Raw genomic sequence first — 17735 nt, 5'->3', positions numbered from 1 at the left:
AATAAAATGCAACAGCAAACACACAAATCTGTTTGCTACTGCTGATGCCGACTTCTAAGCTGCATCTGAACACTGAGAACTCCAGTGGGGATCTCAGTGTTATTTTCATGTTGTGTACAATGGACTGTGACCTAATTTCCAACTTTGAAGGACATTTGTTACATTTCAAGCTCTGTAAATCAGATCAGCAGGTCAGCACTGCAGCAATTGACTGTTCACTAAACCCACCCTTGAACAATGATAGACCAGTTATACCTTAGCAACCATATCTAAGGTTGCCTTCAGTTAGGCAACACATTGGTTAGTCCTCTTCCTAAAAGCTTTTTTTCATATAACGTTAAAAGTGAAACACACTGTTTGACAGCATATGTGTAACATTTACGAGGATCTATTGGCAATGGAATGTAATATACATAAGTAGTGTTATGTAGTATAATATCTAAATATAGCTGTATCAACAAACCTCTTCAATCGACAGACTAGTCAGTGTGGTTTTGAAGCCATTTTGTCACCTGATGGCTACACATGAATTTAGTTGTAATCTGCATTCTTATCACTAAGTGCCACTAAAGCTTACACACTGAACCTTTAAGTTACAATTAAAAGTCAGCTGGAGACCAAGTTTAGCTAAGATCAGCTTAATTAATTAGCTAGCTAGAGCTGTTGTTTTAGCCAGCAAAACTGTCTGGAAGTGAGCAGATTCTTTTGTGAGCTACTAACAGTAGCCTGCTATAAATTCTGAGTTGTAAATCTACCACTATTATCATTATAAACTACGGACATGCAGTGATAAAATGAGCTTGACAGGCATAGCAACAGTAAGGAAGGGTGGCAGAGGTTAGTAAACAGTCAGTTAGAGAATGGAGGGGCAACCGTGTCTAAGTAAGACACGTAGCATAAATGTTGCCTGTGTGCTGTTGTTGGTTTCGTTTTAGTGGCTACAGTGCATGCCGGAGCTACAGCTACAGCTACGGAGCATGCTCTCTGAGACTTTAACTTAAGTGTGTCTCACGCAGGGGGCGCGGGCACAGGAATGGCCACAGGTGCTGTGGCCGCTGGTGCAGTCGTCCCCGACCCGGACGCCGGCTTGGGCACCGGCACGGGCGAGGACGCCAGAATTTGCTGCAAGCGGCGTTTGGGCTGCAGCACCTTCAGAGGGTTGAATCTGAGGAAAAGAGATGAAAGAGAGGAGGACACCACAGCTACAGATTGATCCATCTGTGGCTACACATTCAGCAAGAATACCACTACAACCACCATAACCCTACATCTTGGCTCTAGTTTATGAGGGCACTTATCTGTCTGTGATCCACACAAAAACCAATGTCTTGCAACATCTGGATGGGAATAATGATTAAAACATTTCTTGACACATATTACATTGCATTTTTGGCAATGTGCAGTAAAATAACCAATCAATGGCAATGGCAAATTGGAACTCTATGGTATTAAAGTACAGACTGTGTAAAACTGGACGACAGCATTAAATCAATCAATCATCAACTCAATGTCCAACATCATTGTACAAGTTATTACCTGTATACAACATGATTGGAACACTGAAGCTGTGCCTAAATGGCTTTAATGGATGGAGAAGAAGTCATCACTGGTCCCTACTGACAACAATACCTCAATAACACAGTCTTATCCTTTAACCCTTGTCCAGTAAACAGTCAAAGGAAGTCCAGTAGCTATAGGAGAGAACACATCAATATACTACACTCAGTAAACTGGGTTCCCGTTAAAGTAAATGTGCTGTTCATTGGTCAGTGTGTGGGAGGTGGCCGACTAGCTGAGCCCATCCTCTTCTCTCAAATATACCACAGCTACTCCATCAGCATCATTAAAGCTGTGAAAAAAGTATAGAAACAAACTGGTGTAAACTGCTGACACAACAACGACTATAAAGGAAGACACAGTGAGAAAAAGAGAGCTGAGTAAGAGTTGAAGGTACCACTTTCGGCTGCTGCTATAAAGGGCTGCCAGGTTATGAACCATCTCTCTGGCTGTTGAACGGTTGCTCTTTTCCTGATAAGGCATCAAGTCCTCAGTTGTGGCTGTTAATGAATCAGTAATAACAAAGGTCACAGGCTTCTCTCCTCCTATTAAACCATTACCTGTAATAATAAATGTTAATGAGTTGTTAATAAATGGGCTTTGATCCAGATGTCTGTAGCTCTTTTCCAGAGAGTCAGAGGTCATACATTCAAATCCAGCAGTCTTCATGGTGAACTACAGAGCTAAAACGACCTTCCTGCAGGAGGAGAAACACCAGCCAGAGAAATCTCTCACAACCTTAAAACTTGTTCTTATAAACTGCTTATTGTATCTACAAAGCAATAGTACATAATGGGTATCTTATAAGAAAGCAGAACTGAGTCAACTTCTCACAACATCTGGTTGAATTGGAGGTAATCTGCTCAGACACATATAGGAGAAAGGTCACTTAGCTACACAGAAAAAGGGAGAAACTCAACAAAGGTTTATGAAAGGAGTAAAAATACAACCAGTGTAATTCCCGGATGTAGCTGTCTGCCAAATGCACACACACAATAATGTTTATTAATGAGTGAAACTAGAGCATGTACTGTAAATTACACAGTAAGAATGAAGTACATGGACTCTAATATAATGTGTATAAAGAGGAGGGCCAAATATCCCATCCTGGGCGAGTTGTTTTTATCCCACTGAACATACGAGCAGGTTCCTGCAGAAACCAGTAAGTATTTTGTGGCACCTAATTCATACAACAAAATTACAGTGTAAATCACAAGCTGTATTGCAAAGTGTTACCCAGAATGCATTAATACACATCAGTGCAGCTACAGCTGAGCCAGTGGTGCTACGGGAAACATCAGGGACCAGATGGATAAAGCTCTGTGGCAGAAATATTCAGATACATCCTTTTGTCATATTTATGAAGCCATCTTTATGTGTGTTTTTGCTTTACAGAGCTTAATCATTATGAAACTAGTTGCACATACATGAGCCTACAGTTAGCCACAGATGGATGTTGACAAACCGTTCATCATATGTTAGCATATCAATGCTTCTGCCTGCTCCGCCATTCTTTCAGTGAAAGACCATCCAAAAAAAGGTGTAATCTGTCATCACATGCTACAATTACACATGGCTGTGGCTATCTGTGGTGAATATATATTCATTAATTCATCACATGTACCTGTAAATCATGTACCAACACTTTACAAAGTGAATGATCAAAAGTAATGAATGACTCTGATGGTCAGTCTACAGACTGTCCAGTGAAGTCTGCATGAAGTGCACACATTCTCATTACACAATCTGTTTCCAGTTTATGTAAGGGATATGGCATATGCATGGTTTTATGCCTATGCAAATAACGGAAGTTAAACCTTTCTTGTCTAGTCTAATTGTTTACATGAAAATTCGGCGCTCCCCATTGGCTACATACCGGCGAGAGCCCGATGCAGACCTCCTATTGGCTGGAGCAGGGGCAGACATGTGGCCGGACAGCCTCTTGCACAACCTTAAGCGTCTTCACTCCTGACTGTTCTTCAGCTCACCGGTCAGAGCCTGGAGCCTGGAGGCAAACACAGATATGACCAGTGAGTGACCACACACACCCAGAAGAAAGAGAGAGTGGTCAACAGAAGCAGTGGTAGTCTGAAAAATAACAAAAACTGGGCATTAAGGTGACAAACACACACACACACGCACACGGTATGAGTTTTGCTGACTGCCTCTGTGTTCAACTCTGGATGCCTCAGCATGCAGCACGGTTCTGCTGACTTAGGCTGATGCTTTGCTGGCAAAGACAGGACATCGGGGTTTGGCAGCCAATCACCTCCCAGCCATGTGGGAGAACTAACCAGTCATCACTCACCTGTCTCACCTCAGGCCAAATACTGAAGAGAGTGGGAGAGGTGAGCGAAGAGAATTGACATTTGCATCTGTATCTGTGTGTGAGTACTGAGTGCTTGTGCGTGTGTGTGTGTGTGTGTGTGTGTGTGTGTGACCTTCCTGGAGAGCTTTCATCTGCCTCTCTGTCAGTATTCAGACACGCATGTGGCTGTGAGGACAGAGTAGCGCCTTCCTCCAGTCTCATAAACATTTAATCATTACGCCCATCAGTGACACAGCAAAGCTCACCCTGGCATTATGCTGCTGGAAAGGCCAAATGCAAATACATGCAGCTGTCTGCCACAGCTGAGGTATTCATGGTCTGTGCTGATCCAGAACAAATAAATAAAATAAATTAAAATAAAAGCCTGCCAGCATCTATTGTGAGATAGAGAGGCAGCCTGAGAATGAGGGATGAGATAGAAGGAAAAAGCACACAGAGAGGAATTGAGGAGGGCGGGTCTCTTCAGTGCCAGATCTGTGTGTTAGGCACCTGCTGTAATGTCACCGCTCCCCCTGTGACCACTAGTTTCCCTAGTGTTAGCCATTAATTCCCACGCCTGAACACTACTCCTGGGAATTGAGGGCTTGTGGGTTGTTGTTTTTCTAAGTGGGCTACTGCCTTGTGGGAGTGGGATTCTCAATTTTGTTACTCCTACCCTTTGTTTGGAATTTGCTGGAATGAGGAAAATTTTTGATCTTCCCATCAGGGGACAAGAAAACACCCGCAATCTCCTGTCTCTTGCTATAGAGTTCAGGATTTTGGCTGCAGGAAGTGGGTGAGATGAGGCTCCCCTGCAGGAAGTTTTTGGTTCATGGCTTCTCAGAAAACATTAAAGACAAGCTGACCAGCTGACTCTCTAGACTCCTTAATTTCCCTAGCCACTCGCCTAAATAACCATATTAGGGAATGACCTAGGGAGCCCCTCTTCCTCCACCCCAGCCCAGACAAGCCACCAGAGGGAGCTCCAACAGTCCAACCATGCCCAGGCCACCTCCAAGCTCCTCAACACCAACTGCTCCTGATAGCCCATGCTATGCTTGGCTCATCCCATCCGAGCACCAGTGCAGAGTGAAAGCAGGCCTCTGCATGTGGGGTGGCCGAGCTGGTTATAGCTTTGCCTCTTGTCCTCACCTGCCAAAAGATTAGGCTGATCAGGAAAAGGAGGCATCCTGGTGAACTAAACCTTGAGCTCTGGCGGATTCTGAATATAATGACAATTTCATTGACTCCACCTCCATAACTGAGGCTGGCATCACAGTGGAAAGTCTCCCCGAACCTAAATCTGTAATTGCACTGGACTGAAAACCACTCTTGCAGCTAACCCACTGAACCACTCCACTAACCCTCCTGCTCTCCAGCAACCACAGCAGGGTAATCCAGTTTGGATTGATCCAAGATGGCTGCATGCAGTAGTGCAGTGGCCCTTAGTTCTCTATTCTGCATAATTTATTCATATTTATACTCCTCCTTGTCTGGTGATGACTGTATGTGTGTTGGTTTGTTTTTGGAGGCACCTACTGGAGAGTATCCAAAGTTTTGTTGTTTTATACAATGACAATAAAGAGTCTATTCTATGCTGTTTTTTGTTATCTCCTCCCCTGATGTCTTCATTGTTCTTGGTCAACCCTGGTTAAACCCCACATCCCACAACTAGATTGGCCTTCTAGCTCTATAACTAGTTGATGCATTTTCTGCCACTCAAACTGTCTTCAGTCTCCTCAGAAGCTCGCTGCCTCCCTTCCTGCACTCTCCCTGGTTCCTGCTGCTTACTATAACCTAGCAGAGGTGTTCAGCAAGCACCGAGCCCTATTCCTACCTCCTCATCGTCCTTATGACTGTGACAGACCTGCTCCCTGGCACCCAGCTGCCCTCTACCTGTTTCTACAATCACAATCAAGTCACCTTCCTGCTGTTACACCTGTGTTGTCTCTCTGCCGACCATCAATCAGGAAAAAAAAAAAAACTTCTTCCTGTCCTCACACCTGCTACAGTCAGTAAATGACAACATATACAGGTGGATTAATGAAAATAATTCTTATCTCTCTGCATCACTTAATATTCTTTCAGTTCATTCCAATCCTGCTAACACACACATCTACCTCCTGTATAACATCATCTATATCTGAGCTCTAATTTAATTCCTCACATTCCTTACACATTATTCCTCTGATCTCAATCATTTAATACTTTTTCAGGGCATTACTGTTCTGACTCCTGAAGAGTAACTACATGTCAGATGGCTACTATGTGTCTGTCTGTCCTCCATTGTGTGGCATTTCTGCATCGTAAAATGATCACAATCGATTTTCGATTCACAATCTAGGCATGGGATAATATGGGCAATTCATGTCACGATTATCCTGGCAACAATAATTGCGACGATAACGATATTATTGTGATAATCATTAAAATATGCTTTAAACTCTTAAAATGTCTCCAAACACAATGAAAGTACTTTGCGTTGCATTTTAGTCAGAAATTATCCAGTCAAACAATCTTTAGGTGATTATAAATCATGACGTCCCCCTTCAAAAGTGAATGAAAATAAATAAAAACAGCAACTTCATACTTGGTTTTACAATATGCTACATCAAACGAGAAGATGGATTTTCTATCAAATAAAATAAATTCTCGTTGCTTTGAACTGTTCCTTATGGGCTGTGACCAAATTAGTGTCACGGAAAAACTGTAGTGAACTGCAGACCGCTCTGCTCTGAGAGAGCTGAGTTATTTGCTGTTTAGCTACACAGCTAACGTTAACTGGCTAACGTTAGCTTAATTCACCGGTGACCACGACAGCATCACAACGAAACAAACATTTAGATAAACGTCAGGGTTAGTATAACTAAGCCAACACTTGCTACGTTAAGTAACTGACAGTAACGTTAGTTAACTTTACCTCGACTCCTTTGTTTTGGAGTCCATAGTAATTCCACATATCCGATTTGACTTTGTTTTGCGGGGGATACAAACCCAGGCTTCAGCCATGGTGACAGGTTTGGTATTTTGGAATGACTGAGAAATGCAAGCTCCCCCTTGTGGCAATTCAAAATAAATCCATACAGGACTGTGTGTTGGCAAGCTAGACAGCTTTTTTTTTTAAAGTTACTTGAGGGGACATTAACGATTATTGCCCTCAACGATTATCCCGATGATGGAAATTCACTGCGATCAACTTACTGAGTGTTTTTATTGCGATAGTCGAGAAATAGCATTTGGTAGGCTACCACGTAACTAGTGAAACTGGACAGTAATTGTGGCGTAATATTTGCTGCTTCTCAGTTTTCAATATCTCAAGACGCAAATAAATTTCACATATAGCACAATGTCTTGAAGAAAACACTTACTGAGGGCTGAAAAGTCAGATATCTTAACCTTTTTTGCAAGTCCTCCAACTTTACACACACACACTCTCTAATCAACACGTCTCTCTCGCTCTTTTTGCTACCATGCCTTTAGGTATGGTCCTCACAGCTGCTTCATTTAGATCAATCTTCAAATGGATCTTCCATCTTCAACATTAAAGATCTGATTATCTACTGCTTTACTATCTTACTGTCGACGTTCAAATTGTTACATGAGTAACATTAGACTCAGTCTAGAGTCACTATGAACAATTCAACTATCTAGAGACAACAATATCACCCTGATATCACCAACATCACAGAAGATAAATACTCTGCACAGTCAACCACAATGCCCTGATTCATTAACAGACTTTTTCTGTTGTATAGAGAAACATTTCTATGGTTTGACAGTATATTATGTTTTGGGCATACTTGTGTTGAATCTAATCAAAACGTGTTGGAAATAATCTATATTAAATGCTTCAGACAGACATGAAATATACCACTGACCAGTCATTCAGAAAATGTATGGTGAAACAAGCTGGCTCAGTGGGACATTCCCTGTGCTTTTAGTACTGACAAGGTCATGTCTTAATTTAAATTCAACCCTTTTAGAGGCAAAAATCATTTATTTTCATTGGCTGAGACAATGCCAGATTGTCGGTGTTACATTCACACTAGGTCACAGCGCTCCTGCATTAATATGCCATCAGTAAACATATACACAGGTGTGTGTGCACAAGAACACACAGATGTCAGGCAGGTGCTACAGGTTTTGTCCATCTTGCATGTGTTGTCTACCCAATAAATCTGCAGTGAACAGAGCTAATGCCTCCAAATCCTGTTTTATGGATGGCTGTTAGTTTCAATCAATTATCACTCTGCTTAATCGGTCTGTAATACGGTGATGTAACAAACTAACTGAATAGTCATGATCAAATACTGAGTGAATCAAAGCAATGAAGAGGAATCACAGGGAGCGCTGAAGATGGATGATGACAAACCTGCAGCCATTACTTAAATTTAATTGGCTGCTGGAGCTGTTCAGGTCAAAGATACAGGAAATATGAAGGTTTGATGATGGTTCAGAAACAAATTTCACATGAGCTTACGTATGGAAAAGCATGTACACACAGACAAAGACAGAATGAAATCACGCTCATGTAGTAAATATACAAACAGGATTAATATGTAATTAATAAAATAATTAATTGTTTTAATTAATTTGTAAATTAATTTATAAAAACAGCATATAAATATTGTCTATGGTGCAACACTGTTGTTATAATATCAGATTTCTTTTCTTTGAATTGTAATTTTACGTGTGACACAGGCCCAGGCAGCATGTTCTCCAGCTCTGGCCACTGTCACAACAGATCAAACCACATGACAGAGCATCATGCAGGATTTATTAAGTTAGGCCTGTTATGTAACACCATGCCCAACCACAGACAGACATAGTGAGGTCGACACGCAAGAAGCTTCTGTGCTGACAAGACAGAAACACAGAGCAGGTAAAAGACAGAGATAGAGGGTGAGAGAGGAGAGAAAGACAGCATAATGGAAATGTGGGGAAGAGAGGGAGAGAGGGAAGCCAATGAGATGAAAGGAAGAGCCGGCACGTGCTGAGGACTTTGTGAAGGCAAGAAAGTGGAGACAGAGAGGAGGAGTAGGAGTGGATGAGGAGAGGAATGTTCGATATACAGCAGACAATACTCTGGACACACATGCAACTAGACATGATTACACACACACACACACACACACACACACACACACACACAGCCATTGTTCATCTCCCTCTGTGTCTGCTGCAGAGGAGACACTGCGGTTTCTCTCTTGAAAGACAGTGTGTCCTTGCTATGTAGGACAATGTGGCCTTGACTAATCTCTGTATATCTGAAACAAATTGTGCTTGTGGGTATGTGTGTGTTGTGTGCATGAAATTCCACATATACTGAAAGTAGAAAAACAGTGACAATGACTTGAACTGAAAGCAATACTGGTTCTAACAAAACACGGTATTATGCAAGAGTTTAGATGCAGAGACACAATGGGGTAACAGAGCTCCCCTATCTGCCTAGAACCAGCAGACTGCAGTGGTAATGCAACTCACGACTTGCGCCTCATAGGTCGGACAGAGTGGGGAAGGGAGTAAGTGTGACTCACGCCTGCTAGAATACCCTGTGCTATCATATCTGACAAACAGGCAAATGCTGGCAAACAGAGATTTAGGACGGTTAGACAGCCCTGGGGTCTGCAACACTGAATCACTGCTGTTACTCCAGGAGACCCATTCAGCAGTGAGCGTATAAACGGCTGTTTGTTGCTCATCCAAAGGCTTCTGGTCTTTTTCAACACTTTTCCTGGCTGGAAAATGGTCTCTGATCGGTGAGAGGCACTGAATCATGTGAACGTATCAAGCTCCTGTCTCCTGTAGCTCGCTCCACTGTGTGTCTTGATGTTGTATCATACAGAGGTCAACAGTGTGCTGAGTCAGGGTTCTATGGTGAGCTGTACCTAGCTGACCATTTGCTGTCACCATTCATTTTACATAACAGAAGCGCTGTAGGAAATCTAAAATGTCATCCAAAATGTCACTCTAAAATCATGCTATTCCAGCTCAATAAATCTAATTAGCAGGGCTGTGATGTGACATGGAGTATAATGTACATTTTTTGCTTGTCTAAAATATAATCTAAAGTTGAGGTTTACATATTTGTTTCTATAGATATTAGGGTTTTGTTTTTTTTTTTAAAGAAACTATGCTTGTTTGAGAGTTAGATTTGAAAAACTGGTATCACTCTCATCTGTCTCATCTCGTCTGTGAGCTCAGTACAAAGCTAGATCCGGAGGGTGGTTAGCTTAGCTTAGCTTGACATAAAGAAAGAACATTAAAATGTGTTTGGACTTAATATATAATTATATGGATATGAATTACCAGCCTTTAAAGTAAAATGTTCTGTTGCAGCAACAAACCAGGTCAGACTCCTGCTTGAGTCCTGTTAAGTTAAATTCAGTGGCTGTCATTCATTACAAAGTGCAAAAGTTCTGTTAACTCCTGTTGTTTAGTCGTAGATACAATGCATGAGTGGACTTAAAACTTAAAATCTGTTCACTCAACTCATCAAATCATGTTGTTTAGAAACATTTTTATTTATATTTGGATTAAAATTCTCTTTTTACTAATCTGAGGTGAGTTATGATTTGTAATGTGTCTCTTTATAACTGAACAAAAAATTTCCATCACCATCCTGCACCATCACTAACTCTAAAATGCATTAATATATTTTTAACTAGGTCTAAATGATATTGGTAAAATTTCAATTATCTCTTCAGGATCCTAATTTTTGAATGCCATACTTATTGCCCTCTTCATTAGCCAGCGTTATACATTCTAAATAGTGAAATTTATCTTGTGCTCCCCTGATGAAGATTAGCCAAGCAAGCTGCTCGTATTTCTATTCCTGCACACCATGTCCCAAACTCCATAGGTTGAGAAGCTTTCATCTGATTTAAATAATACATCTGTGAGCTGAAAGCAGCGCTGCATCACTTCAAGTCACAGCTCCTCTTATCCGCATAGATGATGATGATTCATTCTCTTATCTGGAGGGACTGCACAGTCAGCAGCTTCTATTAACATGCTGCCTGGGAAACACAACAGTATGACCCATCATTTGTGATTCACTAAGTCCTATAAATACTTACAACTATGCAAGATGTGGTAAAACGTTTAATTGTAAGGTGGAAAAGCTGTGGAATCTGCTGTAATTATACTAAAAACTTAAAAGATTTGTATCAGCAGCTGTCATGTGTCCCATTAAGCTTTGACACTGTGACAGTGAGCCAGCGAGCACATCAGCAGGACCCTGAAATTGAATTTAGCCACCATTAATTTTATTATTTACACCTACACTTTCTCTACTGTAACTTATCAGAAGACTCCTCAGAGTTTGTGGACATAAATGACCACAGACTCAGCCCTTATAAATATATGTAAATGAGGATGCTAGCCACAGTTTGTCTGTGGATTTAGGCCGTCTCAGTGTCTTCATATAATCCCAGACTGACTCCATGATGTTGAAATCAGGGCTCTGTGGGGGCCAGGCCATCTGTTGCAGGACTTGTTCTTCTTCTTTGAAGGTAGTTCTTTACAACTCTAGCTGTATGTTTGGGCTCATTCTTATGGATAAGAGTGAATTTGGGAGCAATCAGATGCCTCCCTGATGGTATGCCATGATGGATAAGAATCTTAACACTTAAAGTGCCTCAAACTTGCACAGTATCTCAGGTGTTACTGAATGGATGGAATGATGGAAAACCAAAATGAGCCACCTGTCTTACATTTTCAGTAAACAACAGAAAGTAAGTCATAGAAAAGTGACATTAACTACCAGAAATATCAGAATAATACTGTAAATGCTCCGCTGCAGCATGTCTATACATACTTACATAGATCTTTGCATTGCTGTAGCAGTCTCCCACCATCCACCTATGTGGCAGAAGAGACTGTGGTCACCTAGGCTACCATCACTACTACTGTTCCCTGGCTAGCAGCTAGCAGCCAGCCAGCTAGAAGTTCACTGATTTGGCATCTGCTACTGTTTAGCCAGCCCATTTGGGACTGTCTCCTCCACTGTGTGCAAGGAATGTGTGCTGCTTTTTATCAGAGGTTAGCCAGATGTGCATTGCCAAACAAACACTTCTGATAACATGTAATCTGGTCCAATTCAGTTTTTTGAGTAGGCATCTTCTTTGCCTCTTTGTAGTCTACAATTGTGGTGAGTGCTTTTCCCTACTAGCCACAAGGGGCAACACTGAGCCCATTCAACACACACAAACATTTGGACAACAATGGTGAACGATATGCTTTATCTGTAGTGTTTTCAAACAATATGCATCTGATGCATCTGAAATTATTGGAGGTACACATGGTCTGCAAAAAATGGATTACTGCCCAGTTTGTATACATCCACAACTATTTTTATCTGGGATTTATGTTTTACTTCATAGAGATGCACAACTAATGTTTATGGTTCTGTTTCTGGAACAGATGTGGGCAACAAGAAGAAGCGAAGCGGGCTGTTAAACAAGCTAACATTAGCTCAGGTTGTTGCTAGATGCTTAGCTTGTTTTTAGGTTAGGATTCTTTCATTGTTCATCGTTCAGAAGGTTTTTACTGGGAGCCAAATTATCTACAGAGGTCTCATTAACTCTAAAACAAATAGACCAAGTAATTAAAACTGGTAGAAACACTGAATAAAGCAGTTTCATATAAAAAATCAATGTTTCTCCGTGATGCAGACACTAAGACGTTGAGAGGAGCTGTTTGCTCAACTCAACTCAACTTGTTTCTCTGTTTACTTAAGATCCAGACATCTGATGACAAAAATCCTTCATCTGGTTTAAGATTATAGTTATAATGTTATAAAAAGTGACGGTAACATGACTTGAAACATTCAGAAAGTCGTCGGGTGAAAATGTTTTAATGTCCGGCAAACACTGTGGTTTTGGTGCTTTGGTGACTTAAATGATTTCAAACGATATGTTTCCTCTTAGCGTTGTCGGAGGAATGGCGCTGTCAAAGGCTCATGGAACCTGAATACATCGTGCCTGATTGCCAGATTGCCAAAAAGTACAATGAGGCAGCTACAGCTCTAAAAAAGGACTTGACAGAAGCCAACAAAGTAGCAATAACAACCGCTCTATGGACACCTCTCACGTTAGAGTTTTATGTCACTGTCACCTGCCGTTACATGGATTGTGACCGGAACATTTCAGGTTCTGTGCTCCAGACTCGCAACGCAGATGAGACACACTGCTGAGAACATCACTGTTAGTCTGAGGTGCGTTGCTGATGAGTGGAGCTTGGGAGATAAAGTTAGTTGCATCTGTACACTACACTGCAAAACACATGACTTGACATCACAACATTTTATTATCTTGGTTTGCGTGGAGGGCACATCTTAATGATGGCATCACAACTATTCAACTAGTAGACTTAAATTGGCTTGATTAATCGACTTCAATAAGTAATCAAAATACCCATCCCTAATATGTATGCAATAATTGTTGTGTTTGCACAGTTGTCAAACAAGCAAAAACACTTATTAGATAATTTCAGGGTTTCTCTAAGTAGGATAAAGAACATGATTCTCCACTCTGACTGTTTGCTTTTGAGCAGTTGATGACGTGCAATGCATGCTGGTACATGCAGATACTGCGATTGAGCTGCAGAGTATCAGTTACCCTGCCATATGTAAAGTGTCTACACTTCTAATAGAAAACCAACAACAGCACTGTGCTGCACAGTAACATAATCAGCAACTACACTTTCCTTCAAGCTTCTCTTGCTCCATGGACATGCATGTACTCCAAGAATGAAGCGTGAATTAGTGTGAAGAAGAGTACACACATACAGTAGCTGGACAAGAGTCAAAAGCATACTCTCACATTCATTAAATCCCTCCTTTGTAGACGCAGGTTGAAAAAAATTCAGCACAAGACTTTTGGCTTTCACAGTGTACATAGATCAGACCAATCCTGCAGAGTCACCTTACTGCTGCAGTGGATGCAGACCACTTTAGCTAAGATCCAGCAGAGGTTTTACTGGACCAACAATCAACACAGGATGAAAGGGGAAAAGGAGAGAGGAGAACATGGCATATTTTCCAAAAACTTGAACAAATAATCTTTAGTAATCAGCTGTTAATGTGCTTAAGATAAAGCCCAGTGAATTGTTTCTTTCTTTCTTTTTTTTTTTTAAAACCATAGTCTCACTGGAGTTTGACAGGGTTTAACCCTCACTTGGCTGTAAATTCTGGGTAAAATGCACAAGGCATTAGCTTGACATCTTTACACTGCTCTTTTATCTGAGATGACTGAGAACCTCATATCAGCGCTTAATTAGGTCAAAAGCTCAAAATATCTTACGCCATGTGTTTGTCATTAGTGAGCCAAACAGCAGCGATTAAAAGCATGCCAGAGTGCTGCAGCATAAGTGATCACGCTAATAGTCTGAGTGAGCTATTTTTCTCAAAGGCAAGACCGAGGAAAGAGCATTGATAAAAACAGGAAATCAATATTCACAATCACGTCCATACCATGTGGGAGGAGACAGGAGGCTACAAACATTAATCTCCTTCACTCTCTCTTCCTACTTGAGGCTCCATTCAAGATGAAGATGCACTGATAGACAAAGACAACAATTTTTTTTTTTTGCTAAAAATAGTACCACATTCTCATAATACTATAGTAGGCATATTAGAAAGCAGCTGCTTATGTCAACATATACACACTGAGCAACATTTTAATCCTTTTTTCTGGCCCCTGGATGAAAAGAAGATAAATATTTACTCACTTTTGGCTCTGATGAGAAAAATAGGACTGTAAATCCAAAACAGTAAGTGTCAACATAAAATATGAAATATTGCAGCTTTAAGAGTCACAAATAAACCCTAATGACAAACTATTATTGGAGAAATTACCACCCAGCTCTGCAGACTATAATAGTACCTCTCAGATCATCACTTTTGGTTTTCTCATCCCCAACTTTGATTTTTGATTCACTCTCAGGGCTATCAGTGAGCTGGTGGAGACTAAAACAGAGCTGTAGGTGAAAATGCTAATGTTGCTCCATATCTGCTGGATGTGTAAAAAGGAAACTGTTTGCTAACAAGTTTGTATATTAACATAAAAGGTGATAATATGTCAGTGATTGTTTCACAGAACATCACTTTTCTGACCTCCTGACCTTTTCACAACTAAGATAAATATACAACCTGTGTAACCTGCTTCTCTGTAAAAAAATGACAGAGTCTAAATGTTTGAGAGCACTGGCCTTGACCACAGAGGATAACTGAGCTTACTGATATCTTCAAATGTCTAGCTACTCAGCTGTTAGTAACACCATCTCTCTTTAAGTATGCAAACAACTTAGATTGACAGTAACATGTTTTGCATCCTCCTCCACTGCAGCCATGGAGTTAAAGAGTGTGACTAGCAATACAACCAACAATCCTGAGGAGACTGATGGCTACTTTGTGTGCACAAGGAATGAAAAACAAGAATCAGGAGATTTTGCACAAATAAAGAACTGAAACTGACTGTTGCATATAACCCTGTGAGACCACTGCTGTGGTGTTGCAATCTTAAAGATCAATAATAGTTTGTGGTGATAATCATCACAGGAGAAGAAAAAGACAGAGATTTTCCCACCATGGGCGCATCTGAGCAAACACCATGCTGTGCAAACGACTGCCAAGTCACCATGGTGATGGTCAATCCGCCACTTGTGAGAAACGTGAGCAGAAGGAGAGCTGTCATTGGTTGGGAATGCTGAGGAGCAGGATGGCGGAGCCTGCTGCTGACAAGATGGCTATGCTGCAAAGGACAAAAGTGACCTGGACCAAAGGACAGTAAACAACACTGAGCTCTGTCTCTGCAGCTAAAGCATGCTGTGTTCTGTTTTCCTCACCCCTTCATTTCAGACATTGTACAGTCTGTATGTGAGCTTATGAATAAAAAAAGGTTTATAGGCATCAGAGGATTACAGAACAGGCCTACGTTCACAAGACCAGGGGGGCCCTGGACCAGAACATCTGTTTGAAGGGACTGTTTGTTGTTCAAATCACTAGAGACACAAAACGTCAACAATGAGACTCAAACCAACTACAAACAGATGCAAAATGACCATGAAGGTACACATAATTACTCCAATGAGACACAAAACAACTACAGACAACTAGAGACTCAAAATGACAACAAATAGATGCAAACCAATCACAGAGATGTAAAATGAGCTCAAAGCATCTGTTTAAGTCTGGGCTCCTATGTTGGAGAGGTAAGGGGGCTTTTACATGTCTGTGCCCATGGGCCCATTCTTTTATAATCCAGCCAGTGTGATATGTATTCATTTACAAGTGCCTGCTTGTAAGTGGTGTCCTGTCAAAATACTTGATTCTGACAATAATAACGTGAATAAATCATGTGTTTTTGTTCCAAGGTTATTCAAGAAGATGTCACAGAATCTCCAAACAAACTGTCCTACACTGTATCCAATCATTTCTGATCGTTCCCTTGTTGTTACATTAAGGAATAGGCTTCTAGGCTTTTATCACAAGGATCTGGAGGAAAAACAGTAGTAAATTCAATGAAGAATGGCCTAACCCCATACAGCCTGGCTGAAATTGGACAAAGCTTTTATATGATTAGAGTAACTCCATCACAACATTTGAAAGCCACACAAAAAGAGCAGTGCCTCTGTTATTTGTCAGGTGGGACACGCGTTCCTGAAAAACAGAAATACTGCAAGGTCAAACTGCAGCGCCAGGCAACGTGTCACGACTTAGCTGCCTACAAACATGGATGGCACTTACTTAGGGTCTAAAACACAGCTGGACTGCTTCTCCATGCAGAGCCAGGGCTGCGGTTAGGGATGTTTCTATTCACCAAGGAAAGTACGATTAGGCACCTGGCCTGTTATGACGCTGACACCCGTGGAAACATGTATGTGACGCCGAAAGGCCCCGGGGAGTTACACGCTCAAACATGGGCGCACAGGATGACAAGACGCGCAAACATCCGCCGGAGCGCACTGCGCAGCATCCCTCCATCAATTGCATCAAAATAAACAGACACAGCAGGAAACACTCTGACCCTCAAACACACGTCAAACGCCACACATTTCCTGCACGGTTAATCCATTCTAACGTTATTTCTAGTCCTTCACACACACACTGCATTCCCTCCACTCCACGGGCGCACACTCAGCAAAATGACAGCTCTGCAGCGGCCAGTGACGATGATGATTTCAATGACAAGCCCTGGCCTCGCTTACCTGTGCCCCATTCACTGCTACGCTATTAGTCCTGTCGCGGCGGCTCCATCGCCTCGGTTTTCATTGTTTTCCTGCGGTTCTTCGCCAAAAGCTCCGCTGGATGGAACGGTGATCCTGGCTCACACGCCCGGGGAGGAGGGGAGGAGAGGAGAGGGAGGAGGGCTGGGCCAGGAGGATGCAGGAGGTGCACTGGATGGTTGCCGCGTGAGGAGAGGCACAAGGGTATATGGACGGGAGCATCTGCGTCACGTTACGTCGTGTTTTTTTTTTCTTAAAGGGAAACACCACTCAATTTGTTGAAGAAGGCTTAAGTCGGCCTGCACAGGTGTACTGTACAGCTCAGTGCAAGCTACAGCCATAGCTATCTCTGCTAGCTTCGTTAGTGGGTTAGGATTAATATCAGTAGTGCTAACTAATTGCTAACTAAGTTAACACTGCAAACACGTTAAAACACGTTAGAACACATGGTTCACTAATGCATGACTCGTGAATTAATGCAGGATGTTAAATGAATTTCTGCTGCTCACCTTTAACAAATGATTGAGTTACGACTACTTTTAATTTAATAACGATGTTATGTCTAATTTAGGGTGACATATAAGATTGTTTTAATACTACTACTACTACTGATAATGATAATAATAATAATGATAGATTTTTC

General features: G+C 41.5%; 1 protein-coding gene across 4 annotated transcripts in view; it reads right to left on the bottom strand.

Annotated features, from left to right (window-relative positions):
* The window catches only part of snphb (syntaphilin b), a 30451-nt gene extending 13060 nt beyond the window's left edge, over positions 1–17391 (bottom strand). For 2 of the 4 annotated variants that reach the window (XM_018679067.2, XM_018679097.2), the window contains exons 1-2: positions 17075–17390; positions 3434–3562 (exon numbers count right to left, since the gene is read on the bottom strand). In XM_018679067.2, the coding sequence (XP_018534583.1) occupies positions 3434–3483 (50 nt within the window). In that variant the 5' untranslated portion in view covers positions 3484–3562; positions 17075–17390. Of the gene's footprint in view, positions 1–3433; positions 3563–6785; positions 6914–17074 lie in introns of those variants that run through there. The other 2 variants (XM_018679076.2, XM_051071031.1) reach the window with 2 other exon arrangements.
* Positions 17392–17735: the final 344 nt, after the last annotated feature.

This window comes from Lates calcarifer, linkage group LG6, assembly GCF_001640805.2.
Source record: "Lates calcarifer isolate ASB-BC8 linkage group LG6, TLL_Latcal_v3, whole genome shotgun sequence".
NCBI lineage: Eukaryota > Metazoa > Chordata > Actinopteri > Centropomidae > Lates > Lates calcarifer.
Note: the sequence above shows the minus strand (reverse complement) of the source record. Positions and strands in the feature narration are given on the sequence as shown.